The 27488-nt window shown below is 46.4% G+C and overlaps 1 protein-coding gene across 3 annotated transcripts in view; it reads right to left on the bottom strand.

Annotated features, from left to right (window-relative positions):
- The window catches only part of LOC129864226 (tripartite motif-containing protein 3-like), a 63449-nt gene that overhangs the window by 24119 nt on the left and 11842 nt on the right, over positions 1-27488 (bottom strand). For 2 of the 3 annotated variants that reach the window (XM_055936927.1, XM_055936928.1), the window contains exons 2-7: positions 25492-25673; positions 20708-20837; positions 19137-19247; positions 8134-8285; positions 3487-3667; positions 1358-1459 (exon numbers count right to left, since the gene is read on the bottom strand). In XM_055936927.1, coding sequence (XP_055792902.1) covers positions 1358-1459; positions 3487-3667; positions 8134-8285; positions 19137-19247; positions 20708-20837; positions 25492-25637 — 822 coding nt within the window. In that variant the 5' untranslated portion in view covers positions 25638-25673. Of the gene's footprint in view, positions 1-1357; positions 1460-3486; positions 3668-8133; positions 8286-19136; positions 19248-20707; positions 20838-25289; positions 25360-25491; positions 25674-27488 lie in introns of those variants that run through there. The other variant, XM_055936929.1, reaches the window with a different exon arrangement.

Raw genomic sequence — 27488 nt, forward strand, 5'->3', positions numbered from 1 at the left:
AGCGGTTAACCAGTCCACTAACCTCTGTGGCGCTGCCGTGGCTCAGGGCCTAGTCATGGAGTTAGCGGTTAACCAGTCCACTAACCTCTGTGGCGCTGCCGTGGCTCAGGGCCTAGTCATGGAGTTAGCGGTTAACCAGTCCACTAACCTCTGTGGCGCTGCCGTGGCTCAGGGCCTAGTCATGGAGTTAGCGGTTAACCAGTCCACTAACCTCTGTGGCGCTGTCGTGGCTCAGGAACTAGTCATGGAGTTAGCGGTTAACCAGTCCACTAACCTCTGTGGCGCTGCCGTGGCTCAGGGCCTAGTCATGGAGTTAGCGGTTAACCAGTCCACTAACCTCTGTGGCGCTGCCGTGGCTCAGGGCCTAGTCATGGAGTTAGCGGTTAACCAGTCCACTAACCTCTGTGGCGCTGCCGTGGCTCAGGGCCTAGTCATGGAGTTAATGGTTAACCAGTCCACTAACCTCTGTGGCGCTGCCGTGGCTCAGGGCCTAGTCCTGGAGTTAATGGTTAACCAGTCCACTAACCTCTGTGGCGCTGCCGTGGCTCAGGGCCTAGTCATGGAGTTAGCGGTTAACCAGTCCACTAACCTCTGTGGTTAACCAGTCCACTAACCTCTGTGGCACTGCCGTGGCTCAGGGCCTAGTCATGGAGTTAGCGGTTAACCAGTCCACTAACCTCTGTGGCGCTGCCGTGGCTCAGGGCCTAGTCATGGAGTTAATGGTTAACCAGTCCACTAACCTCTGTGGCGCTGCCGTGGCTCAGGGCCTAGTCCTGGAGTTAATGGTTAACCAGTCCACTAACCTCTGTGGCGCTGCCGTGGCTCAGGGCCTAGTCATGGAGTTAGCGGTTAACCAGTCCACTAACCTCTGTGGTTAACCAGTCCACTAACCTCTGTGGCACTGCCGTGGCTCAGGGCCTAGTCATGGAGTTAGTGGTTAACCAGTCCACTAACCTCTGTGGTTAACCAGTCCACTAACCTCTGTGGCACTGCCGTGGCTCAGGGCCTAGTCATGGAGTTAGTGGTTAACCAGTCCACTAACTTCTGTGGCACTGCCGTGGCTCAGGGCCTAGTCATGGAGTTAGCGGTTAACCAGTCCACTAACCTCTGTGGCGCTGCCGTGGCTCAGGGCCTAGTCATGGAGTTAGCGGTTAACCAGTCCACTAACCTCTGTGGCGCTGCCGTGGCTCAGGGCCTAGTCATGGAGTTAGCGGTTAACCAGTCCACTAACCTCTGTGGCGCTGCTGTGGCTCAGGGCCTAGTCATGGAGTTAGCGGTTAACCAGTCCACTAACCTCTGTGGCGCTGCCGTGGCTCAGGGCCTAGTCATGGAGTTAGCGGTTAACCAGTCCACTAACCTCTGTGGCGCTGCCGTGGCTCAGGGCCTGTTCAGTAAAATTACAGCTGCTCTGTATGTGGTCCTTCCCCTGGAGGAGAGAGGAGAGCTGGGCCTGCAGCACCTGGAGACAGTGAGGAGAGAGACAATGGAGAGATGGTTAGTGACAGGGAGGAGAGAGGAGAGCTGGGCCTGCAGCACCTGGAGACAGTGAGGAGAGAGACAATGGAGAGATGGTTAGTGACAGGGAGGAGAGAGGAGAGCTGGGCCTGCAGCACCTGGAGACAGTGAGGAGAGAGACAATGGAGAGATGGTTAGAGACAGGGAGGAGAGAGGATGGAGAGATGGATAGAGACAGGGAGGAGAGAGGATGGAGAGATGGTTAGAGACAGGGAGGAGAGAGGATGGAGAGATGGTTAGAGACAGGGAGGAGAGAGGATGGAGAGATGGATAGAGACAGGGAGGAGAGACGATAGAGAGATGGATAGAGACAGGGTGGAGAGACGATAGAGAGATGGTTAGAGACAGGGAGGAGAGAGGATGGAGAGATGGCTAGAGACAGGGAGGAGAGACGATAGAGAGATGGATAGAGACAGGGAGGAGAGAGGATGGAGAGATGGATAGAGACAGGGAGGAGAGACGATAGAGAGATGGATAGAGACAGGGTGGAGAGAGGATGGAGAGATGGCTAGAGACAGGGAGGAGAGAGGATGGAGAGATGGATAGAGACAGGGAGGAGAGAGGATGGAGAGATGGTTAGAGACAGGGAGGAGAGACGATAGAGAGATGGTTAGAGACAGGGAGGAGAGAGGATGGAGAGATGGCTAGAGACAGGGAGGAGAGAGGATGGAGAGATGGATAGAGACAGGGAGGAGAGACGATAGAGAGATGGATAGAGACAGGGAGGAGAGAGGATGGAGAGATGGATAGAGACAGGGAGGAGAGACGATAGAGAGATGGTTAGAGACAGGGAGGAGAGAGGATGGAGAGATGGCTAGAGACAGGGAGGAGAGAGGATGGAGAGATGGATAGAGACAGGGAGGAGAGACGATAGAGAGATGGATAGAGACAGGGAGGAGAGAGGATGGAGAGATGGATAGAGACAGGGAGGAGAGAGGATAGAGAGATGGCTAGAGACAGGGAGGAGAGACGATAGAGAGATGGATAGAGACAGGGAGGAGAGAGGATGGAGAGATGGCTAGAGACAGGGAGGAGAGACGATAGAGAGATGGATAGAGACAGGGAGGAGAGACGATAGAGAGATGGATAGAGACAGGGAGGAGAGACGATAGAGAGATGGATAGAGACAGGGAGGAGAGACGATAGAGAGATGGTTAGAGACAGGGAGGAGAGAGGATGGAGAGATGGTTAGAGACAGGGAGGAGAGAGGATGGAGAGATGGATAGAGACAGGGAGGAGAGAGGATGGAGAGATGGCTAGAGACAGGGAGGAGAGAGGATGGAGAGATGGTTAGAGACAGGGAGGAGAGAGGATGGAGAGATGGATAGAGACAGGGAGGAGAGAGGATGGAGAGATGGTTAGAGACAGGGAGGAGAGACGATAGAGAGATGGATAGAGACAGGGAGGAGAGACGATAGAGAGATGGTTAGAGACAGGGAGGAGAGGATGGAGAGATGGATAGAGACAGGGAGGAGAGAGGATGGAGAGATGGTTAGACAGGGAGGAGAGGTTTGAATTTGGCATTACTGCTATCAGCCCATAGAAATGCATAGAATAACATATTTATACATGTAAACACAGATAGTCAAGCCCAAAAAACGATCTAATGGAAGGGGGTGTGTCTAGCTTTAAGGGGTGGGTCTAGCCTAAAGGAGGTGTGTCTGACCCATAGTGGGTGTGTCTGGCCCAGAGAGGGTGTGTCTGTAGCCTAGAGGGGGGGGGGGGGGTCTGACCCACAGTGGGTGTGTCTGGCCCGGAGAGGGTGTGTCTGTAGCCTAGAGGGGGTGTGTCTAGCCTAAAGGGGGGGGTGACCCATAGTGGGTGTGTCTGGCCCAGAGAGAGTGTGTCTAGCTTTAAGGGGTGTGTCTGACCCAGAGAGAGTGTGTCTAGCTTTAAGGGGTGTGTCTGGCCCAGAGAGAGTGTGTCTGTAGCCTAGAGGGGGTGTGTCTAGCTTTAAGGGGTGTGTCTGACCTTCTGCTTGGCGCCGTATATGTTCTCTAGGTCATTGATGAGGGCTGTCTTCCTGAGCTGTAGCGCCCTCTCCAGCTCCTCGAAGGTACTGCTGATCTCAGTCACCGCCTCGTTCTTCCTGTCTGTCAGCTGCTTGGAGATCTCCCCTACCAGCTCTATAGCTGCTGTTAGCTGGGGCAGTCTAAAGGGAGGGAGAGAGGAGGGAGGAGGAGGGTGGAGGAGAAAATAGAAAGGAGAGAGGAGGAGGAAAGAGGAGAGAGGAGGGAGGAGGAGAAAAAAGAAAGGAGGGAGAGTGGAGGGAGGGAGGAGAGATGAGGAGAGGAAAGAGAAGGGAGGAGGAGGGGAGGAGGAGAGAGGAGAGAGGAGGAGGGTGGAGGAGAAAATAGAAAGGAGGGAGGAGGAGGAAAGAGGAGAGAGGAGGGAGGAGGAGAAAAAAGAAAGGAGGGAGAGTGGAGGGAGGGAGGAGAGAGGAGAGGAAAGAGAAGGGAGGAGGAGGAGAGAAAGGAGGGGAGGAGGAGGAGAGAGGTGGAGGAGAAAGGAGGAGAGGAGAGAGGAGGAGCGAGATTGCAGTGCATTGCAGGTGAGAATCCAATGTTCCTTCTTCTGACCTCCTCCAGCTTTGATAGGGAGGTGAGGAATGGAGGAAATGATGAAGCAAGAGTTTGATGTCTAATAAAGACACAGCCCTCAACTGAGCATATAGCTATATCTGAGTATATAGGTATATCTGAGTATATAGGTATATCTGAGTATATAGGTATATCTGAGTATATAAGTATATCTGAATATATAGTTTATAGGTATATTTGAGAATATAGGTATATCTGAGTATATAAGTATATCTGAGTATATAGTTTATAGGGATATCTGCCTATATAGGTATATCTGAGTATATAGGTATATCTGAATATATAGTTTATAGGTATATCTGAGAATATAGGTATATCTGAATATATAGTTTACAGGTATATCTGAGAATATAGGTATATCTGAGTATATAAGTATATCTGAGTATATAGTTTATAGGGAAATCTGCCTATATAGGTATATCTGAGTATATAGGTATATCTGAATATATAGTTTATAGGTATATCTGAGAATATAGGTATATCTGAATATATAGTTTATAGGTATATCTGAGAATATAGGTATATCTGAGTATATAAGTATATCTGAGTATATAGTTTATAGGTATATCTGCGTATATAGGTATATCTGAGTATATAAGTATATCTGAGTATATAGTATGTAGGTATATCGGAGTATATAGTATTTAGGTATTTCTGAGTATATAGGTATATCTGAGTATATAGTACATAGGTATATCTGAGTAAATAGTATGTAGGAATATCTGCGTATATAGGTATATCTGAGTATATAGGTATATCTGAGTATATAGTATGTAGGTATATCTGAGTATATAGGTATATCTGAGTATATGGTATTTAGGTGTTTCTGAGTATATAGGTATATCTGAGTATATAGTACATAGGTATATCTGAGTATATAGGTATATCTGAGTATATAGGTATATCTGAGTATATAGATATATCTGAGTATATAGTATTTAGGTATATCTGAGTATATAGTACATAGGTATATCTGAGTATATAGGTATATCTGAGTATATAGGTATATCTGAGAATATAGGTATATCTGAGTATATAGGTATATCTGAGTATATAGATATATCTGAGTATATTGTATATATGTATATCTGAGTATATAGTTTATAGGTATATCTGCGTATATAGGTATATCTGAGCATATAAGTATATCTGAGTATATAGTTTATAGGTATATCTGCGTATATAGGTATATCTGAGTATATAGGTATATCTGAGTATATAGTATGTAGGTATATCTGAGTATATAGGTATATCTGAGTATATGGTATTTAGGTGTTTCTGAGTATATAGGTATATCTGAGTATATAGTTTATAGGAATATCTGCGTATAATGGTATATCTGAGTATATAGGTATATCTGAGTATATAGTATGTAGGTATATCTGAGTATATAGGTATATCTGAGTATATAGTATTTATATATTTCTGAGTATATAGGTATATCTGAGTATATAGGTATATCTGAGTATATAGTACATAGGTATATCTGAGTATATAGGTATATCTGAGTATATAGGTATATCTGAGTATATAGGTATATCTGAGTATATAGTACATAGGTATATCTGAGTATATAGTACATAGGTATATCTGAGTATATAGGTATATTTGAGTATATAGGTATATCTGAGTATATAGGTATATCTGAGTATATAGTATATAGGTTTATCTGAGTATATAGCTATATCTGAGTATATAGGTATATCTGAGTATATAGTATATAGGTTTATCTGAGTATATAGCTATATCTGAGTATATAGCTATATCAGAGTTAATGTTTGGGTTAAGGCTAGAGTCAGAGTTAAGGTCAGGGTCAGAGTTAAGGTCAGGGTCAGAGTTAAGGTCAGAGTCAGAGTTAAGGTCAGAGTCAGAGTTAAGGTTAGAGTCAGAGTTAAGGTCAGGGTCAGAGTTAAGGTCAGGGTCAGAGTTAAGGCTAGGGTCAGAGTTAAGGTCAGGGTCAGAGTTAAGGCTAGGGTCAGAGTTAAGGTCAGGGTCAGAGTTAAGGTCAGGGTTAAGGCTAGAGTCAGAGTTAACGTCAGGGTCAGAGTTAAGGTCAGGGTCAGAGTTAAGGTCAGGGTCAGAGTTAAGGTCAGGGTCAGAGTTAAGGTCAGAGTCAGAGTTAAGGTCAGAGTCAGAGTTAAGGTTAGAGTCAGAGTTAAGGTCAGGGTCAGAGTTAAGGTCAGGGTCAGAGTTAAGGCTAGGGTCAGAGTTAAGGTCAGGGTCAGAGTTAAGGCTAGGGTCAGAGTTAAGGTCAGGGTCAGAGTTAAGGTCAGGGTCAGAGTTAAGGCTAGAGTCAGAGTTAAGGTCAGGGTCAGAGTTAAGGTCAGGGTCAGAGTTAAGGTCAGGGTCAGAGTTAAGGCTAGCAGGTGAATGTTTTGAGTCACAAAATGGTCGGCTCCTTGTATTACTTAGGCCTGCCTACGCCGGTGTTGAACGGTGTTGGCCTGCAATGGTCATGTGACCATGTGACATCACATCTAACCATAGCACCACATTGAGTTTGAAAAACGGAATTGGCACTTGGATTGGATTCGTTGCTATGGTCAGATGATATGAAAATGGAGCTCTTTGGCCACGTGCCAGTAGAGGGTTTGGAATAGGAAAACAGAAGCATATGCAGAAAAGGACCTCATACCTACTGTAAAATATGGTGGTGGATCGTTCATGTTATGGGGCTATTTTGCTTCCTCTGGTTCTGGGGCCCTTCTGGTAAGATAATGAATCTGACATAACAGTTTTTTTTTTAAAGTTCCGAACCCTCCTTGGTGTCAGCAATTTTTTTTATCTTGTATTCTTTTCAACTTAACCACATGAATTGGGGTATTTAGAGTACTATATAGGTAGAAGAACATTGAACAGAACAAGGCTATGTCAATAACTACATTTTGACAAAAATGCAGACAGACCCTTATAGTCCCAAGCTATCGAACAATACATCTCATGGATGCAGCCGTTTATGTCAAATTGTTGCGTATTCCACGTTTAGCCCTGGTTGTCCTAAAAATAAAATGGTAAAACTTCAATGTGAGGGCAGAGCAAGCAGATTAATAACAGTATTGAATGTCAGCTTTGCTGTGGGAAAACTGGTTGCAATGGAGTTAAGGTCAACGATATCATGAATTTGACCCAGTAATACCAGGATATCGAGGCTGTATCACATCTGGTTCGATTCCAGGCTGTATCACATCCGGCCGTGATTGGGAGTCCCATAAGGCGGCGCCCAATTGGCCCAGCGTCGTCCGGGTTTTGCCCGGGTTAGGCAGTCATTGTAAATAAGAATTTGTTCTTAACTGACTTGCCTAGTTAAATAAAGGTTCAATTTAAAAAACAATTCAAACATAAACTTGTTTCCCTCTGCCAGGAGGCTGACACTTGGCCACAAGTGGATCTTCCAGCAAGACGATAATCCCAAGCACACATAAACATCCACAAAGAAATTGGTTAATTGGCCACAAAATCAAGATTTTGCAATGGCCATCTGTCTCTGGACTTGAACCCCATTTGAAAACCTGTGAAGAGGGCAGTCCATAACCACAGATGAAGGATATCAAGGATCTGGAGAGATTCTGTATGGAGGAACGGTCTAAGATCCCTCCCACTGTGTTCTCCAATCAGATTCTGTATGGAGGAATGGTCTGGTCCCTCCCACTGTGTTCTCCAATCAGATTCTGTATGGAGGAACGGTCTAAGATCCCTCCCACTGTGTTCTCCAATCTCATCATTTGTATTTATTTTTTAAGTCTCAAGTGTTGTAATCCTGGATTTCCCTTGTAAATCAGGGTTAGTTAGGGTCAAGTTGAGGGTCAGGGTTAGTTAGGGTCAAGTTGAGGGTCAGGGTTATAGTTAGGGTCAAGTTGAGGGTCAGGGATATAGTTAGGGTCAAGTTGAGGGTCAGGGTTAGAGTTAGGGTCAAGTTGAGGGTCAGGGTTAGAGTTAGGGTCAAGTTGAGGGTCAGGTTTGGTTAGGGTCAAGTTGAAGGTCAGGGTTAGAGTTAGGGTCAGGGTTAGAGTGAGCGTACCTATTGCGTATGGCGTCTAGCTGTGTCTTTAATTGTGTTTTGTGCTGCTCCAGGACATCCCTCAGAGGGACGGTCACATGCTCTCTGTGCTCTCCCTTTGTACACTCCAGACACATTGCGGTCTCACACGACTCGCAGTAGAACTCCATTACCTGCAGGGGGAGACAAACACCACATTGCACCATTGTGTCCCAAGCACTTTAACAGGTCCTGAACAGTCATTCTGATTCCCATGTAAAATAGCCTTTTCAACTACCAAAACATCACCAATAACATTTTTGTTTCCCGCTAGAAAAATGCTCAGAATTTGAGCAAATAAATATTTTCTCCCATGTCAAACTACCAGGAAGTCTGAAAAGACAGATGATGAGTGGTACGGAGAACTCACCTAGCGGTTCTGTGAAAATGCCTACGTCAAGCAACCTACGTCAAGCAACCTACGTCAAGCAACCTACGTCAAGCAACCTATGTCAAGCAACCTACGTGAAGCAACCTACGTGAAGCAACCTACGTCAAGCAACCTACGTTAAGCAACCTACGTCAAGCAACCTACGTGAAGCAACCTACGTCAAGCAACCTACGTCAAGCAACCTACGTCAGCGTTGCATCTCAAACAAATGTGCTGTTACGCAAAGAAACTCAAACAAAATTGAACATTACATGCAACATCCAATCCTGTCATGGGTTTCACAAAACAATATGTGAATTGTCAGCAACGTTTTATCAAGCTAGCTAGCTAGTTCATCTTGGACAATTTTAGTACGAAAATGGACAGGGATGAATTCTGGGTACACTTCATACATTAAATATATTGACTGACAGACCATTTGTCGTTCATACAGCGTTGACTATCAATTATGAGAAGAAGTTCGGCACGAAATCTTCTGTGCGGCATGTCTCTTGATGTCATGACATCACAACTGCGTCTGAGTTTTTGGGCAACCCTTCCCCTGCGCGTGTTCCATACTGGCTGAAGACCTGGCTAGCCAGTAACTAGCTAACCCCAGACACGGGTGAAAGAGGAAACCGATAAGAATCTTTCCCTAAAGGCTACTAGGTTTGATCTGCTCCGAGCAGGCGGAGCAAATGTCTGTAACTCGCATACCTGCTTAAAAAAACCTTTGCTTGGAAAATGAGGAAAAAAAGGAAATATTACACTTTGTCCCTCTTGAGACGCCGTAGCAACAACATAGCCAGTATACTCTTCCTCAAAATAGTCCAAATTCATCTAAGATAAATCAAGAAATTTGTAATTAAGTTTCAATTTTGCGTGTTTTACTTTCTGTTTTATTCACTGGCTTCAAAAAGCTGAAAATACAATAGTTTTCCTCATGGAAAATATATTTTACCGCAGTTTAGATGGTATAATGATTCTCTACACTACACTTGCTCGTTTGTAACAATCTAAAATTAGGCGAACTATAAGAATTTTAGTAACCATGAAATGGCAGAGTGATTTCTGCATAGTGCACCTTTAAATTAGGTTATTAAATTAGGAGTTTAAGACGTTACCGTTGGTGTGTTCAAATGAGAGTCATTTTGTGATGTCACAAAATGTCCTTAATAATTGCGCCTCTTTAAGTAAAGTGTTTGGGTAGGGGACGAGCAACTTTATGATCAAACTTTATCAGTGTAGAAGCAACAGCCATTTTCCATAGTTTGGTCATATTACAGGGATCTGGTTTCATCCAAATATCATCAAATGTTCCAGTATAATATTTTACAGGTCCCACTTCCTGTCACGTTCCTGACCTTATTTCCTTGGTTTAGTCTTTGTTTAGTTGGTCAGGACGTGAGCTGGGTGGGTGTAGTCTATGTTTTGTGTTTCTATGTTGGGTTTGTTGTTTGGCCTAATATGGTTCTCAATCAGAGGCAGGTGTTTTGCATTGTCTCTGATTGGGAACCATATTAAGGTAGCCTGTTTGCACTGTTGGTTTGTGGGTGATTGTTTCCTGTCTTTGTGTTCTGCACCAGATAGGACTGTTTTCGGGTTTCACATTTATTGTTTTGTAGCTTGTAGTGTTCACGTTCTTATTCTTTATTAAACATGTTGAACACTAGCCGCGCTGCGTTTTGGTCCTCTCCTTCATCCCAGGAAGAAAGCCGTTACAGAATCACCCACCACAAAAGGACCAAGCAGCGTGGTAACGGGCAGCAACAGCAGCAGCAGCAGCGGCCGAAATCTCAGGACTCCTGGAAATGGGAGGAGATTTTAAACGGAGAAGGACCCTGGGCACAGGCTGGGGAATATCGTCGCCCCAAAGCTGAGCTGGAGGGAGCGAAAGCTGAGCGGCGGCGATATGAGGAGGCAGCACGGCAGCGCGACAGGTACGAGAGGCAGCCCCAGAATTTTTTTTTGTGTGGGGGGGGGCACACGGGGAGTGTGGCTAAGCCAGGTAGCAGACCTGAGCTCACTCCTCGTGCTTATTATAAGCAGCGTGTTACTGGTCAGGCACCGTGTTATGCGGTTAAGCGCACGGTGTCGCCAGTGCGTGCCCATAGCCCGGTGCGCTATAGGGCAGCCCCCCGAAAGTGTCATGTGAGTGTGGGCATCCAGCCAGGGCGTAGTGTGCCTGCTTCGGTCCAGGGTATCCTGCGCCGGCTCTGCGTGCTGTGTCTCCAGGGCGCTGGGAGGGTGCAGTGCGTCCTATGCCTGCGCTCCGCTCGTGCCGGGCAAATGTGGGAGTGGAGTCTAAATTAGAGGTGCATGTAGTAGGCACTAGATCTCCAGTGCTCACCCACAGCCCGGTTCAACCTGCGCCTGCACTCTGGAGGGTCCGGGCTAGAGTAGTATTCCAGCCTGGGGGAGTGGTGCCAAGGCTGCGCACCAGAGCTCCAGTGCTCCCCACAGCCCGGTCCTTCAGGTGCCTCCTCCTAACACCAAGTCTCTTGTAGGTCTCCCCAGCCTGGTGGGTCCTGTGGCAGCCCCACGCACCAGGCTGTCTCTCCGTCTCCTCCCTATAGGTGTGCCCGTCTGCGCTGCCCGTCTGCCCAGCGCCGCCTGCGCTGCCCGTCTGCCCAGCGCAGTCAGAGCCGCCCGTCTGTCCTGAGCCGTCAGAGCCGCCCGTCTGTCCTGAGCCGTCACAGCCGCCCGTCTGTCCTGAGTCGCTAGAGCCGCCCGTCTGTCCTGAGCCGCTAGAGCCGTCCGTCAGTCAGGAGCCGCTAGAGCCGTCCGTCAGTCAGGAGCCGCCAGAACCGCACGCCAGACAGGAGCTGCCAGAGCCGCCCGCCAGACATGAGCTGCCAGAGCCGCCAGCCAGCCAGGAGCTGTCAGAGCCGCCCGCCAGACAGGAGCTGCCAGAGCCGCCCGCCAGCCAGGAGCTGCCAGAGCCGTCAGCCAGCCAGGAGCTGCCAGAGCCATCAGCCAGCCAGGACCTGCCAGAGCCGTCAGTCAGCCAGGACCTGCCAGAGCCGCCAGCCAGCCAGGACCTGCCAGAGCCGCCAGCCAGCCAGGACCTGCCAGAGCCGCCAGCCAGCCAGGACCTGCCAGAGCCGCCAGCCAGCAAGGACCTGCCAGAGCCGCCAGCCAGCCAGGATCTGCCAGAGCTGTCATTCAGCCGGGACCTGCCAGAGTCGTCAGTCAGCCGGGAGCTGCCTGTCACGCCGGCGATGCCGGAATTGCTCCTCAGTCCGGAGCTGCCCCTCTGTCCAGAGGCGCCCCTCTGTCCAGAGGTTATTTTGGGGATATTTTGGTGGGTCGTCATTAGGAGGAGGCCACGGAAGCGGGGATTAACTATGGTGGAGTCGGGGCCACGTCCAGCGCCAGAGCCGCCACCGTGGAGAGACGCCCACCCAGACCCTCCCCTATAGGTTCAGGTTTTGCGGCCGGAGTCCGCACCACGTTCCTGACCTTATTTCCTTGGTTTAGTCTTTGTTTAGTTGGTCAGGACGTGAGCTGGGTGGGTGTAGTCTATGTTTTGTGTTTCTATGTTGGGTTTGTTGTTTGGCCTAATATGGTTCTCAATCAGAGGCAGGTGTTTTGCATTGTCTCTGATTGGGAACCATATTAAGGTAGCCTGTTTGCACTGTTGGTTTGTGGGTGATTGTTTCCTGTCTTTGTGTTCTGCACCAGATAGGACTGTTTTCGGTTTTCACATTTATTGTTTTGTTACTTGTAGTGTTCACGTTATTATTCTTTATTAAACATGTTGAACACTAGCCGCGCTGCGTTTTGGTCCTCTCCTTCATCCCAGGAAGAAAGCCGTTACACTTCCAATCATGGAAGACTTGATTTTGACTGTGTGGAACCTTTAAAACGTTATACTGGGGTCAGACATACTCATCATGAAAATACAATATAATACATTATACCTGCATCATAATGCATTACACCTGCATCATAATGCATTACACCTGCATCATAATGCATTACACCTGCATCATAATGCATTACACCTGCAACATAATGCATTACACCTGCATCATAATACATTACACCTGCATCATAATGCATTACACCTGCATCATAATGCATTACACCTGCATCATAATGCATTACACCCGCATCATAATGCATTACACCCGCATCATAATGCATTACACCCGCATCATAATGCATTATACCCGCATCATAATGCATTACACCCGCATCATAATGCATTACACCTGCATCATAATGCATTACACCTGCATCATAATGCATTATACCTGCATCATAATGCATTACACCTGCATCATAATGCATTACACCTGCATCATAATGCATTACACCTGCATCATAATGCATTACACCTGAATCATAATGCATTATACCTGCATCATAATGCATTACACCTGCATCATAATGTATTATACCTGCATCATAATGTATTACACCTGCATCATAATGTATTATACCTGCATCATAATGCATTACACCTGCATCATAATGCATTACACCTGCATCATAATGCATTATACCTGGAGGCCTTCAGTAAAGTGTTACTACATGATTCAACAAGTAAACAAAATGAAGTCTTTAAGTCAGTTATCTTGCCTTGATGCATCCACCATGGCTCACCAGCAGGACAGTATGGTCAGGGGGAGATGGGGTGGCAGGGGGTAATATAATGTACATTGCCCTGATGGTTGGGGCAGCAGAGGGGCAATAAGGGGATGTATATGGTGTTTTAGAAGGGTAGATGGGGTAGAAGAGGGGTATTAGTTGTAGTAGGGGGTAGTAGAGGGGTATTAGTGGTAAAAGTTGATATGCGTTGATTCAAGAATGAAGTAGACAAAATCTACGCCTCGCCCTAGTCTCAGCCAGTATGTTGTCATGGAGAGTGGTAGTATTAGTGGTAGTAGAGGGGTATTGGTGGTAGTAGAGGGAAGTAGAGTGGTATTAGTGGTAGTAGAGGGCATTAGTGGTAGTAGGGGGTAGTAGAGGGGTATTAGTGGTAGTAGGGGGCAGTAGAGGGGTATTAGTGGTAGTAGGGGGTAGTAGAGGGGTATTAGTGGTAGTAGAAGGGTAGTAGTGGTAGTAGGGGGGTATTAGTGGTAGTAGAGGGATATTAATGGTAGTAGAGGGGTATTGGTGGTAGTAGAGGGGTATTAGTGGTAGTAGGGGGCAGTAGAGGGGTATTAGTGGTAGTAGAGGGTAGTAGAGGGGTATTAGTGGTAGTAGAGGGGTATTAGTGGTAGTAGAGGGTAGTAGAGGGGTATTAGTGGTAGTAGGGGGCAGTAGAGGGGTATTAGTGGTAGTAGAGGGTAGTAGAGGGGTATTAGTGGTAGTAGAAGGGTATTAGTGGTAGTAGAGGGATTTACAAAAGGCACACGTAGCCTAGATATCAGTACAGACACACAAACTATCCAGGTCAAATAGAGGAGAGGCGTTGTGCTGTGAGGTTTTGTTTTATCTGTTTTTTGAAACCAGGTTTGCTGTTCCTTTGAGCAATATGAGATGGAAGGGAGCTCCATGCAATACTGGCTCTATATAATACTGTACGCTTTCTTGAGTTTCTTCGGGATTTTGGAACTTTGAAAAGACCCCTGGTTTCATATCTGTTGGGGTGTGTGTGTGTGTGTCAGAGCTGTGTGTAAGTTGACAAAGCAAACAATTTAAAAATGAATGAAGAAGTGCAATCAGTCTCTCATCAACTCTTAGCCAAGAGAGACTGGCATGCACTGTATTTATATCAGCCCTCTGATAACAGCAAAGAGCAAGACGTTCCGCTCTGTTCTGGACCAGCTGCAGCTTAACTAGGTCTTTCCTTGCAGCACAGGACCACACGACTGGACAATAATCAAGATTAGACCAAACTAGAGCCTGCAGGACTTGCTTTGTGGAGTGTGGTATCAAAAAGTAGAGCATGTCTTTATTACGGACAGACCTCTCCCCATCTTTACAACCATTGAATCTACAGCTTAAGTTGGAAGTTTACATACACCTTAGCCAAATACATTTTAACTCAGATTTTCACAATTCCTGACATTTAATCGCAGTAAACATCCCCTGTCCTAGGTCAGTTAGTCACCACTTCATTTGAAGAATGTGAAATGTCAGAATGATAGTAGAGAGAATAATTTATCTCAGCTTTTATTTCTTTCATCACATTCCCAGTGGGTCAAAAGTTTACATACACTCAATCAATATTTGGTAGCCGTGCCTTTAAATTGTTTAACTTGGGTCAAATGTTTCGGGTAGCCTTCCACAAGATTCCCACAATAAGTTGGGTGAATTTTGGCCCATTCCTCCTGACAGAGCTGGTGTAACTGAGTCAGGTTTGTAGGCCTCCTTGCACACGCTCCTTGCACACGCACACGCTTTTTCAGTTCTGCCAACAGATTTTCTATAGGATGAGGTCAGGGCTTTGTGATGGCCACTCCAATACCTTGACTTTGTTGTCATTGAACCATTTTGCCACAACTTTGGAAGTATGCTTGGGGTCATTGTCCATTTGGAAGACCCATTTGCGACCAAGCTTTAACTTCCTGACTGATGTCTTGAGATGTTGCTTCAATATATCCACATACTTTTCCTTGCTCATGATGCCATCTATTTTGTGAAGTGCACCAATCCCTCCTGCAGCAAAGCACCCCCACAACATGATACTGCCACCCCCGTGCTTCACGATTGGGATGGTGTTCTTCGGCTTGCAAGCCTCCCCCTTTCTCCTCCAAACATAAAAATGGTCATTATGGCCAAAAAGTTATATTTTTGTTTCATCAGACCAGAGGACATTTCTCCAAAAAGTACAGTCTTTGTCCCCATGTGCAGTTGCAAACCGTAGTCTGGCTTTTTTTAATGCGGTTTTGGAGCAGTGGCTTCTTCCTTGCTGAGCCGCCTTTCAGGTTATGTCGATATAGGGCTCGTTTTACTGTGGATATAGATATTTTGTACCTGTTTCCTCCAGCATCTTCACAAGGTCCTTTGCTGTTGTTCTGGGATTGATTTGCACTTTTCGCACCAAAGTATGTTCATCTCTAGGAGACAGAACGCGTCTCCTTCCTGAGCGGTTTGACGGCTGCATGGTCCCATGGTGTTAATACTTGCATACTATTGTTTGTACAGATTAATGTGGTACCTTCAGGTGTTTGGAAATTGCTCCCAAGGATGAATACCTAGGATAGGATAAAGTAATCCTTCTGACCCCCCCCCCCCCCCCCCCTTAAAAGATTTAGATGCACTGTTGTAAAGTGGCTGTTCCACTGGATGTCATAAGGTGAATGCACCAATTTGTAAGTCGCTCTGGATAAGAGCGTCTGCTAAATGACTTAAATGTAAATGTAATGTAAATGATGAACCAGACTTGTGGAGGTCTACCATTTTTTCTGAGGTCTTGGCTGATTTCTTTTGATTTTCCCATGATGTCAAGCAAAGAGCCACTGAGTTTGAAGGTAGGCCTTGAAATACATCCACAGGTACACCTCCAATTGACTCAAATTATGTCAGTTAGCCTATCAGAAGTTTCTAAAGCCATGACATCATTTTCTGGAATTTTACAAGCTGTTTAAAGGCACAGTCAACTTAGTGTATGTACACTTCTGACCCACTGGAATTGTGATACAGTGAATTATAAGTGAAATAATCTGTCTGTAAACAATTGTTGGAAATATTACTTGTCTCATGCACAAAGTAGATGTCCTAACCGACTTGCCAAAACTATAGTTTGTTAACAAGAAATTTGTGGAGTGGTTGAAAACTAAGTTTTAATGACTCCAACCTAAGTGTATGTAAACTTCCGACCTCAACTGTATATGTTTTGACCATAACAGTTTACCATCTAAGGTAACGCCAAGTAATTTAGTCTCTTCAACTTGTTCAACAGCCACACCATTCATTACCAGATTCAGCTGAGGTCTAGAATTTAAGGAATCATTTGTACCGAATACAATGTTCTTAGTTTTAGAGATGTTCAGGACCAGTTTATTACTGACCACCCATTCTAAAACAGACTGCAACTCTTTGTTAAGGGTTTCAGTGACTTCATTAACTGTGGTTGCTGACACGTATATGGTTGAGTCATCAGCATATATGGACACACAGGCTTTGTTTAATGCCAGTGGTGGCAGGTCATTGGTAAACATAGAAGAGTAGAGGGCCTAGAGAGCTGCCCTGCGGTACACCACACTTTACATGTTTAAGAGAGAAGCTTCCATTAAAGAAAACCCTCTGAGTTCTATTAGATAGATAGCTCTGAGTTCTACTAGATAGATACCTCTGAGTTCTACTAGATAGATGGCTCTGAGTTCTATTAGATAGATAGCTCTGAATCCACAATATGGCCGAGGATGAAAAGCCATAACACATACGTTTCTCAACAGGTTCTGGTCAATAATATAAAAGGCTGCACTGAAATCTAACAGTACAGATCCCACAATCTTCTCTTCCCTATAAGCACGCTGAAAGTCTGTGGTTAATTTGTTTACAGAGAAATAGCATTGCATTAGGTAAAAAAAATAATCCCAAACAGTTTGCTAAGAGCTGGCAGCAAGCTGATAGGTCTGCTGTTAGAACCAGTAAAGGCCACTTTACCACTCTTGGGTAGCGGAATGACGTTGGCTTCCTACCAGGCCTGAGGATAAATCCTTTTCTGGAGGCTCAGATTAAATACATGACAGATAGGAGTGGCTATACAGTCAGCTATCATCCTCAGTAGCTTTCCGTCTAAGTTGTCAATGGCAGGAGGATTGTCATCATTGATCAATAACAATATTAGTAGTAGGGGTTAGTAAGGGGTATTAGTGGTAGTAGAGGGGTAGTAGAGGGTAGTAGAGGTGGATTAGTGGTAGTAGGGGCAGTAGAGTGGTATTAGTGGTAGTAGGGGGTAGTAGAGGGTAGTAGAGGGGTATTAGTGGTAGTAGAGGGGTATTAGTGGTAGTAGGGGCAGTAGAGTGGTATTAGTGGTAGTAGGGGGTAGTAGAGGGTAGTAGAGGGGTATTAGTGGTCGTAGAGGGGTATTAATGGTAGTAGAGTGGTATTAGTGGTAGTAGGGGGGTATTAGTGATAGTAGGGGGTATTAGTGATAGGAAGGGGTAGTAGTGGTAGTAGGGGGATGTAGAGGGGTATTAATGGTAGTAGGGGGTAGTAGAGGGGTATTAATGGTAGTAGGGGGCAGTAGAGGGATATTACTGGTAGTAGAGGGGTATTAGGGGTAGTAGAGGGGTATTAGTGGTAGTAAGGGCAGTAGAGTGGTACTGGTGGTAGTGGGAGGTAGTAGAGGGGAATTATTGGTAGTAGGGGCACTGGGGGGTATTAGTGGTAGTAGAGGGATATTAGTGGTAGTAGGGGGCAGTAGAGGGGTATTCGAGGTAGTAGGGGGTAGTAGAGGGGTGGATAAGGTAGTAGGGGGTAGTAGAGGGATATTAGTGGTAGCAGGGTGTAGTAGAGGGGTATTAGCGGTAGTAGGGGGCAGCAGAGGGATATTAGTGGTAGCAGGGTGTAGTAGAGGGGTATTAGTGGTAGTAGGGGGCAGCAGAGGGTTATTAGTGGTAGTAAGGGGTAGTAGAGTGGTATTTGTGTTAGCAGGGTATAGTAGAGGGATATTTCAGGTAGTTGGGGGTAGTAGAGGGGTATTAGAGGTAGTAGGGGGTAGTAGAGTAGTATTAGTGGTTGTAGGGGGTAGTAGAGGGGTAGTAGAGGTAGTAGGGGGTAGTAGAGTAGTATTAGTGGTAGCAGGGGGTAGTAGAGGGGTATTAGTGTTAGCAGGGTGTAGTAGAGGGGTATTAGTGGTAGTAGGGGGCAGCAGAGGGGTATTAGTGGTAGTAGGGTGTTGTAGAGTGGTATTAGTGGTATCAGGGGGTAGTAGAGTGGTATTTGTGTTAGCAGGGGGTAGTAGAGGGATATTTCAGGTAGTTGGGGGTAGTAGAGGGGTATTAGAGGTAGTAGGGGGTAGTAGAGGGGTATTAGTGGTAGTAGGGTGTTGTAGAGTGGTATTAGTGGTAGCAGGGGGTAGTAGAGGGGTATTTGAGGTAGTAGGGGTAGTAGAGGGGTATTAGTGGTAGTAGGGTGTTGTAGAGTGGTATTAGTGGTAGCAGGGGGTAGTAGAGGGGTATTAGTGGTAGTAGGGGGTAGTAGAGGGGTATTAGTGGTAGTAGGGTGTTGTAGAGTGGTATTTGTGTTAGCAGGGGGTAGTAGAGGGGTATTTGAGGTAGTAGGGGGTAGTAGAGGGGTATTTGAGGTAGTAGGGGGTAGTAGAGGGGTATTAGTGGTAGTAGGGTGTTGTGGAGTGGTATTAGTGGTAGCAGGGGGTAGTAGAGGGATATTAGTGGTAGCAGGGGGTAGTAGAGGGGTATTTGAGGTAGCAGGGGGTAGTAGAGGGGTATTAGTGGTAGCAGGGGGTTGTAGAGGGGTATTTGAGGTAGTAGGGGGTAGTAGAGTGGTATTAGTGGTAGCAGGGGGGAGTAGAGGGGTATTTGAGGTAGTAGGGGGTAGTAGAGGGGTATTAGTGGTAGTAGGGGGTAGTAGAGGGGTATTAGTGGTAGTAGGGTGTTGTAGAGTGGTATTAGTGGTAGCAGGGGGTAGTAGAGGGGTATTTGAAGTAGTAGGGTGTTGTAGAGGGGAGTTAGTGGTAATAGAACCCTACCTTGCCCTCGTGGTTGGGGCAACAGAGGGGTTTCCCTGCAGCAGCAGCATTAACTGACTCCAGGACACTACAGGCTTCAAGTCTTGAACACTCTGGATCCCTCTGGAGGACCTAACCACAACACAATCAACATCAAGATTTATTGAGACAGCATTTAAAACTTCTCAATATATTAGAATATATCAAAGGCTGTGTCTCAAATGAGACCCTATTCACCATACAGAAGACACATACATTTGACTAGAGACCTAGGTGGAAGCAGTACATGTCTCCTGTCAAAGGTAGTAAACTATACAGCAGGATTCCCCAACTGACGGCCTGCGGGGGATTATATTCTGGCCCCCAAATTTTTTTTACAAAATATATTTTTTTTATTGTTGGACATAGAAGACTGTAAAAAATACCAGGAAATCAGCTCCAAATGATTTTAATTTAGGAAATCTGTTCCCAAGTATTAGAGAGAGTAGAGACACATTTACATTTGTATATTATCAAGGTTAAAAATTATTATGTTTTAGTCAAATATTATATCTCTTTGGGCTTTTTACGGTCATTTTGCAGTCTTCTGATTATATACAACTATGTTCCGGGCCCCCCCGATCATTAGCGCGACTAAAGCTGTCCAATGAAAGCAGACACCACTGATAGAAATAAAAACAGACAGAGGCCCAGTCTACAAAAGTCAAATGTTTATTTACAGGAACGTTCTGCCTATCATTTCCTGTACATTGGTCTATATACCTCACATTTCGTCATAAATGTCCCTCCTCCTCTCAGAAACAATGACAATATAGTTCACAAGTCTTCCTGTCATACATTGTCTGCCACTTGTTATACAATCTACTACAAGCCCAAGGTCTCTCCCCTCCCTGGGTGGGGACAGAATGTCCTGTAAGGAACACAGTAGTAGAGCTTGTCTGTCGATAGCTCCTCTTATCTCATACGTTGTCTCACACTTGCACCCTGCTTACATACTCAAAAGGAACAACAAGTCATTGTCCTAATTCTGACTAAAACTACACACATCAGATTTATAGAGGTATGATTCTAATAAATGTCATACAATCATACAATGACAGGGTAGTTTTAGTTATAGTTCTACATTAAATGTATACATCATTTAGTCATTATTCATAAAAATCCCATAACACACCACAACACAGTAAAGATGTGGACAGCAATTATCCCCGAATACTAATCAATAAAAAATGCCTGTAAAATTCACTGCTCTGTTTTTTTGCTTGTTTATAGCTGGTCATGTCATAGGGGCCCGTTTTGTTACATCACCAACATTATGAATAAAAGCGCTAACATGGCGTCTGTTCTAAAAAAAAAAACATGGCCCAACTCTCATATATGGCTCTGCTCAAAAGGTAGTGCACTATGGGAAACTAGCCTGAAAATCCAGACCTGTTTAATTTATATTTAAACTTCTTGAACCAGACTGGTACCCAGGCTATAACCTACCCACAACATAACACACCGTAATCAAACTTTAGACTACAACAAGTGACATCATGTTAGCCATAGATAGGCTCTACCTCTGACCACAACAAGGGAAGAAGCCATACCTCCATGAGGTTAGTGATGAAGAAGTTGTCCTGTAGAGCGGATACTCCTTTCTCTGGTAGGATGGACGTCTGTCGACACACAGGACACGACAACGTCAGAGACTCTGCAGGGATGTAGTTCTGTAAACAGCTGAAGAGAGAGAGAGAGAGAGATAGGGGAGATGGGGGGAGAGAGAGAGAAAGAAGGGGAAGGACAGAGAGGAAGAAAGAGGGGGAGAGAGAATGAGAAAGAGAGTGAGTGAGAGTGAGTGAGGAAGAGAGTGAGTGAAAGGGAGAGAGTGAGGGAGAGAGAAAGGGAGAGAGAATGAGAGAGAGAGGGAGAGAGAAAGAGGGAGAGAGGGAGAGAGTGAGTAAAAGGGAGAGAGGGAGAGAGGGAGGGAGAAAGAGGGAGAGAGGGAGTGAGAGGGAGTGAAAGGGAGAGAGAGAGAGAGAGAGAGAGAGAGAGAGAGAGAGAGAGAGAGAGAGAGAGAGAGAGAGAGAGAGAGAGAGAGTGGGTGAAAGGGAGAGAGGGTTTGCAAAAGGGGGAGAAACAGAAAGAACAGATTTCTGTTACAAATGATAACGCAATATGCAACCGCTTTGGGACGTGTATATCTGTTAATACTCTATTGCTTTGCCAGGCGCGCATCACTGTCATACCAAAAGAGCCTGAGCCAGGGAAAGCAGACAACCTTCCTGTCAAGCATAACAGAGAGAGAGAGAGAGAGAGGGGGAGGGATATAGAGAGGGGAGAGTGAGAGAGAGAGAGAGAGAGAGAGGGGGAGGGATATAGAGAGGGGAGAGCGAGAGAGAGAGAGAGAGAGAGAGAGAGAGAGAGAGAGGAGAGAGAGAGAGAGAGAGAGAGAGAGAGAGAGAGAGAGAGAGAGAGAGAGAGAGAGAAAGAGGGGGAGGGATATAGAGAGGGGAGAGCGAGCGAGAGAGAGAGAGAGAGGGATATAGAGAGGAGAGAGAGAGAGAGAGAGAGAGAGAGAGAGAGAGAGAGGGAGGGATATAGAGAGGGGAGAGCGAGAGAGAGAGCGAGCGAGAGAGAGAGAGAGAGAGAGGGGGAGGGATATAGAGAGGGGAGAGCGAGAGAGAGAGAGAGAGAGGAGAGAGAGAGGGGGAGGGATATAGAGAGGGGAGAGCGAGAGAGAGAGAGAGAGAGAGAGAGAGAGAGAGAGAGAGAGAGGGAGGGATATAGAGAGGGGAGAGCGAGAGAGAGAGCGAGCGAGAGAGAGAGAGAGAGAGAGGGGGAGGGATATAGAGAGGGGAGAGCGAGAGAGAGAGAGAGAGAGAGAGGAGAGAGAGAGGGGGAGGGATATAGAGAGGGGAGAGCGAGAAGTGTTAAGTGTTTCATGGGACAGTACTTCTTTCTCTTTCCTTCTGTCACCTATTTCTCGCTCTCTCTCTCTAACTCTCTCTTGCTCTCCTCCCTTTCATCACATGTCTCTTTTCATCCTGAGGACACCTAAGATCTGCAGTCTGAGACACAGACAGACACCAGCTACATACACTAGCTACATACAGCTACAGACAGCTACAGACACCAACATACAGCTACAGACACCAGCTACCGACACTTACAGACACATACAGACACCGACAGGCACCCACAGACACCAGCGTCAGACACCAGCTACTGACATATACAGACACCACCTACAGACACCAGCGACAGACACCATCTACTGACATCTACAGACACCGGCAGACACCAGCTACAGACATCTACATACACCTACAGACACCTATAGACACCACCTACAGACACCTACAAACACCACCCACAGACACCCACAGACACCCGCTACAGACACCTACAGACACCAGCTACAGTCATCTACAAACACCACCCACAGACACCACCTACAGACACCTACAAACACCACCCACAGACACCACCTACAGACACCTACAAACACCACCCACAGACACCCACAGACACCCGCTACAGACACCTACAAACACCACCCACAGACACCCACAGACACCCGCTACAGACACCTACAAACACCACCCACAGACACCCACAGACACCCGCTACAGACACCTACAGACACCCGCTACAGTCATCTACAAACACCACCCACAGACACCAGCTACAGACACCCACAGACACCCACCCACAGACACCAGCTACAGACACTGGCAGACACCAGCTACAGACATCTACATACACCTACAGACACCAGCTACAGGCACCTGCAGACACCACCTACAGACACCTACAAACACCACCCACAGACACCCACAGACACCAGCTACAGACACCTACAAACACCACCCACAGACACCCACAGACACCAGCTACAGACACCTACAAACACCACCCACAGACACCCACAGACACCACCTACAGACACCACCCACAGACACCCACAGACACCAGCTACAGGCATCTACAGACACCTACAAACACCACCCACAGACACCCACCCACAGACACCAGCTACAGACACCTACAGACACCAGCTACAGACACCTACAGACACCAGCTACAGACACCTACAGACACCAGCTACAGACACCTACAGACACCAGCTACAGACACCTAGAGATAGCTCTATGCATAAACAGTAACCTAAAGTAAAGTAACTTTAAGTAACGTTTTGGGGTCGAATCCCCCGTTAAATTCAATCTATGTTCAATTTATGAATATTGTTGCACTCCTATACAGAGAAATGTCAAATTAAACTGACTCGATTTTGAAAGAGATTGAACCACTGATTGTTTTCCTCGTGTGTGTTTTTGAGTTTGCCCATGTGCATGCGTGTGCCTGGTTGATTATGTTGCCATGTTGGTACCAAGCCCTCCGACACCCCCAGCTCTTTTCCCTCCCTCCTCCATCTAAAAGCCTCTGATAGAGGGGGTGTTTTGTTTCTGAAAGAGAGAGAGAGAGAGAAGGATAGAGAGAGAGGTAGAAAGAAAGATAGATAGAGGGATTTTAATCGTCTCTGACTACCTTTCAACAATGGCCGTCTCTCAGATTGCTGCATGGTGTTGGCAGATCTTAAAACTCAGGAATGCACTTAGAAACTTTAGTACCTTTTAGAACCATTTGGAACCTTTTAGAGCCTTTAGAAGCTTTAGAACATTTAGAACCTTTAGAAGCTCTAGACCCTTTAGAACCTTTAGAACATTTTTAGAACCTTTAGAACATTAGAACTTTTATAGCGTTAGAAACGTTAGAACCTTTTAGAACCGTTAGAACATTTAGAACCTTTAGAAGCTCTAGAAGCTTTAGAACGTTTAGACGCTTTCAAACCTTTAGAAGCTCTATAAGCTCTAGAAACTTAACACATTTAACACCTTTAGAATCTTTAGAAACTTTAGAACCATTAGAAACCTTTAGAAGCTTTAGAACCTTTAGAAGCTCTATAAGCTTTAGAACCTTTAGAACCTTCCGAAGCTCTATAAGCTTTAGAAGCTTTAGAAGCTTTAAAAGCTCTATAAGCTTTAAAACCTTTTAAAAACTTTAGAAGCTTTAGAAGCTTTAGAACATTTTAAAACCTTTAGAAGCTCTAGAACCTTTAGAAACTCTAGAAGCTTTAGAACCTTTAGAACCTTTAGACGGTTTAAAAGCTATATAAGCTCTAGAAGCTTTAGAAGGTTTAGAAGCTTTTAGAACCTTTTAAAACCTTTAGAAGCTTTAGAAGCTGTAGAAACTTTAGAAGCTTTAAAAGCTCTGCAAGCTTTAGAACATTTAGAAGCTTTAGAAGCGTTAGAAGCTTTAGAACCTTTTAAAACCTTTAGACGCACAAGAAGCTTTACAACCTTTAGAAACTTTAGAACCTTTAGACGCTTTAAAAGCTCTATAAGCTTTAGAACCTTTAGAAACTTCTGAACCTTTAGAAGCTTTAAAAGCTCTGTAAGCTTTAGAACATTTAGAAGCTTTAGAAGCATTAGAAGCTTTAGAACCTTTTAAAACCTTTAGACGCTCTATAAGCTTTAGAACCTTTAGAAACGTTAGAACCTTTAGAAACGTTAGAACCTTTAGAAGCTTTAAAAGCTCTATAAGCTTTTGAACCTTTAGAAACTTTAGAACCTTTAGAAGCTTTACAAGCTCTATAAGCTTTAGAACCGTTAGGACGTTTAGAAGGTTTAGAACCTTTAGAACCTTTAGAACCTTTGGAAGCTCTAGAACCTTTAGAAACTTTTAAAACCTGTCAAACCTTTAGAATCTATCTATATGATTACCACACTGAACACCTACAGCACCCGATGTTACAGGAAGGCCAAAAAGATCATCAAGGACAACAACCACCCGAGCCACTGCCTGTTCACCCAACTATCATCCAGAAGGCGAGGTCAGTACAGGTGCATCAAAGCAGGGACCGAGAGACTGAAAAACAGCTTCTACCTCAAGGTCATCAGACTGTTAAACAGCCATCACTAGCACATTAGAGGCTGCTGTCAACATACAGACTTGAAATCCCTGGCCACTTTCATAAACGGATCACTAGTCACTTTAATAACGCCACTTTAATCATGTTTACATATCTTACATTACTCATCTCATAGGCAGGAATTTAGGGTTATGGTAGTGGTTAGGGTTAGGGTATAGGATGTAGGGTGTAGGGGTTAGGGTGTAGTGTAAACTTACTTCTCACAGAAGGTGTGGAGGCAGGGCAGGACTTTAGGGTTATGGTAGTGGTTAGGGTATAGGATGTAGGGTCTAGTGGTTAGGGTGTAGTGTAAACTTACTTCTCACAGAAGGTGTGGAGGCAGGGCAGGACTTTAGGGTTATGGTAGTGGTTAGGGTATAGGATGTAGGGTCTAGTGGTTAGGGTGTAGTGTAAACTTACTTCTCACAGAAGGTGTGCAGGCAGGGCAGGACTTTAGGATTGTGGTAGTGGTCTAGACAGATGCTGCAGACCAGGAACTGTTTGTCGATCTGCCGGACCACCGGACTGGTGCCGCCTGTCTCCCGCTGCGCCATGGGAACAGACATTCACACACACAGCCAGCCACCGCCACTACACTTAACCTGCAGAGAAGGAGAGAGAGAGAGATGTCATAATTCGTTTTGAACTTTTGGGAGTGTAATGTTTAGTGTAAATGTTTTTATTGTTAATTTCAGCGAGACAGAGAGAGAGAGAGAGAGAGAGAGAGAGAGAGAGAGAGAGAGAGAGAGAGAGAGAGAGAGAGAGACAGACAGAGACAGAGAGAGAGAGAGACAGAGACAGAGACAGAGAGAGAGAGAGAGAGAGACAGAGAGAGAGAGAGAGAGAGAGAGAGAGAGAGAGAGAGAGAGAGAGAGAGAGAGAGAGAGAGAGAGAGAGAGAGACAGAGAGAGAGAGAGAGAGAGAGAGAGAGGTGGTTGTGAGTAGCAGTGGGGCCTGTGGTTGTAACTAGCAGTGGGGCCTGTGGTTGTGAGTAGCAGTGGGGCCTGTGGTTGTGACTAGCAGTGGGGCCTGTGGTTGTGACTAGCAGTGGGGCCTGTGGTTGTGACTAGCAGTGAGCCTGTGGTTGTGACTAGCAGTGGGGCCTGTGGTTGTGACTAGCAGTGGGGCCTGTGGTTGTGACTAGCAGTGAGCCTGTGGTTGTGACTAGCAGTGGGGCCTGTGGTTGTGAGTAGCAGTGGGCCTGTGGTTGTGAGTAGCAGTGGGGCCTGTGGTTGTGACTAGCAGTGGGCCTGTGGTTGTGACTAGCAGTGGTGCCTGTGGTTGTGAGTAGCAGTGGGGCCTGTGGTTGTGAGTAGCAGTGGGCCTGTGGTTGTGAGTAGCAGTGGGGCCTGTGGTTGTGACTAGCAGTGGGCCTGTGGTTGTGACTAGCAGTGGTGCCTGTGGTTGTGAGTAGCAGTGGGCCTGTGGTTGTGACTAGCGGTGAGCCTGTGGTTGTGAGTAGCAGAGGGCATGTGGTTGTGACTAGCAGTGGGCCTGTGGTTGTGACTAGCAGTGATCCTGTGGTTGTGACTAGCAGTGGGCCTGTGGTTGTGACTAGCGGTGAGCCTGTGGTTGTGACTAGCGGTGAGCCTGTGGTTGTGAGTAGCAGTGGGCCTGTGGTTGTGAGTAGCAGTGGGGCCTGTGGTTGTGAGTAGCGGTGGGGCCTGTGGCTGTGAGGCCTGTGGTTGTGAGTAGCAGTGGTGCCTGTGGTTGTGACTAGCAGTGGGCCTGTGGTTGTGAGTAGCAGTGGTGCCTGTGGTTGTGACTAGCAGTGGGCCTGTGGTTGTGACTAGCAGAGGGCCTGTGGCTGTGAGTAGTGGGGCCTGTGGTTGTGACTAGCAGTGGGCCTGTGGTTGTGACTAGCAGTGGGCCTGTGGTTGTGAGTAGCAGTGGGGCCTGTGGTTGTGACTAGCAGTGGGCCTGTGGTTGTGAGTAGTGGTGGGCCTGTGGTTGTGAGTAGCGGTGGGGCCTGTGGCTGTGAGGCCTGTGGTTGTGAGTAGCAGTGGTGCCTGTGGTTGTGAGTAGCAGTGGGCCTGTGGTTGTGAGTAGTGGTGGGCCTGTGGTTGTGAGTAACGGTGGGGCCTGTGGCTGTGAGTAGTGGGGCCTGTGGTTGTGAGTAGCAGTGGGCCTGTGGTTGTGACTAGCAGTGGGGCCTGTGGTTGTGACTAGCAGTGGGCCTGTGGTTGTGACTAGCAGTGGGCCTGTGGTTGTGACTAGCAGTGGGCCTGTGGTTGTGAGTAGCAGTGGGGCCTGTGGTTGTGACTAGTAGTGGGGCCTGTGGTTGTGAGGCCTGTGGTTGTGAGTAGCGGTGGGGCCTGTGGCTGTGAGGCCTGTGGTTGTGACTAGCAGTGGGGCCTGTGGTTGTGACTAGCAGTGGGCCTGTGGTTGTGAGTAGCAGTGGGGCCTGTGGTTGTGAC

This window comes from Salvelinus fontinalis, chromosome 10 (assembly GCF_029448725.1).
Source record: "Salvelinus fontinalis isolate EN_2023a chromosome 10, ASM2944872v1, whole genome shotgun sequence".
Classification (NCBI taxonomy): domain Eukaryota; kingdom Metazoa; phylum Chordata; class Actinopteri; order Salmoniformes; family Salmonidae; genus Salvelinus; species Salvelinus fontinalis.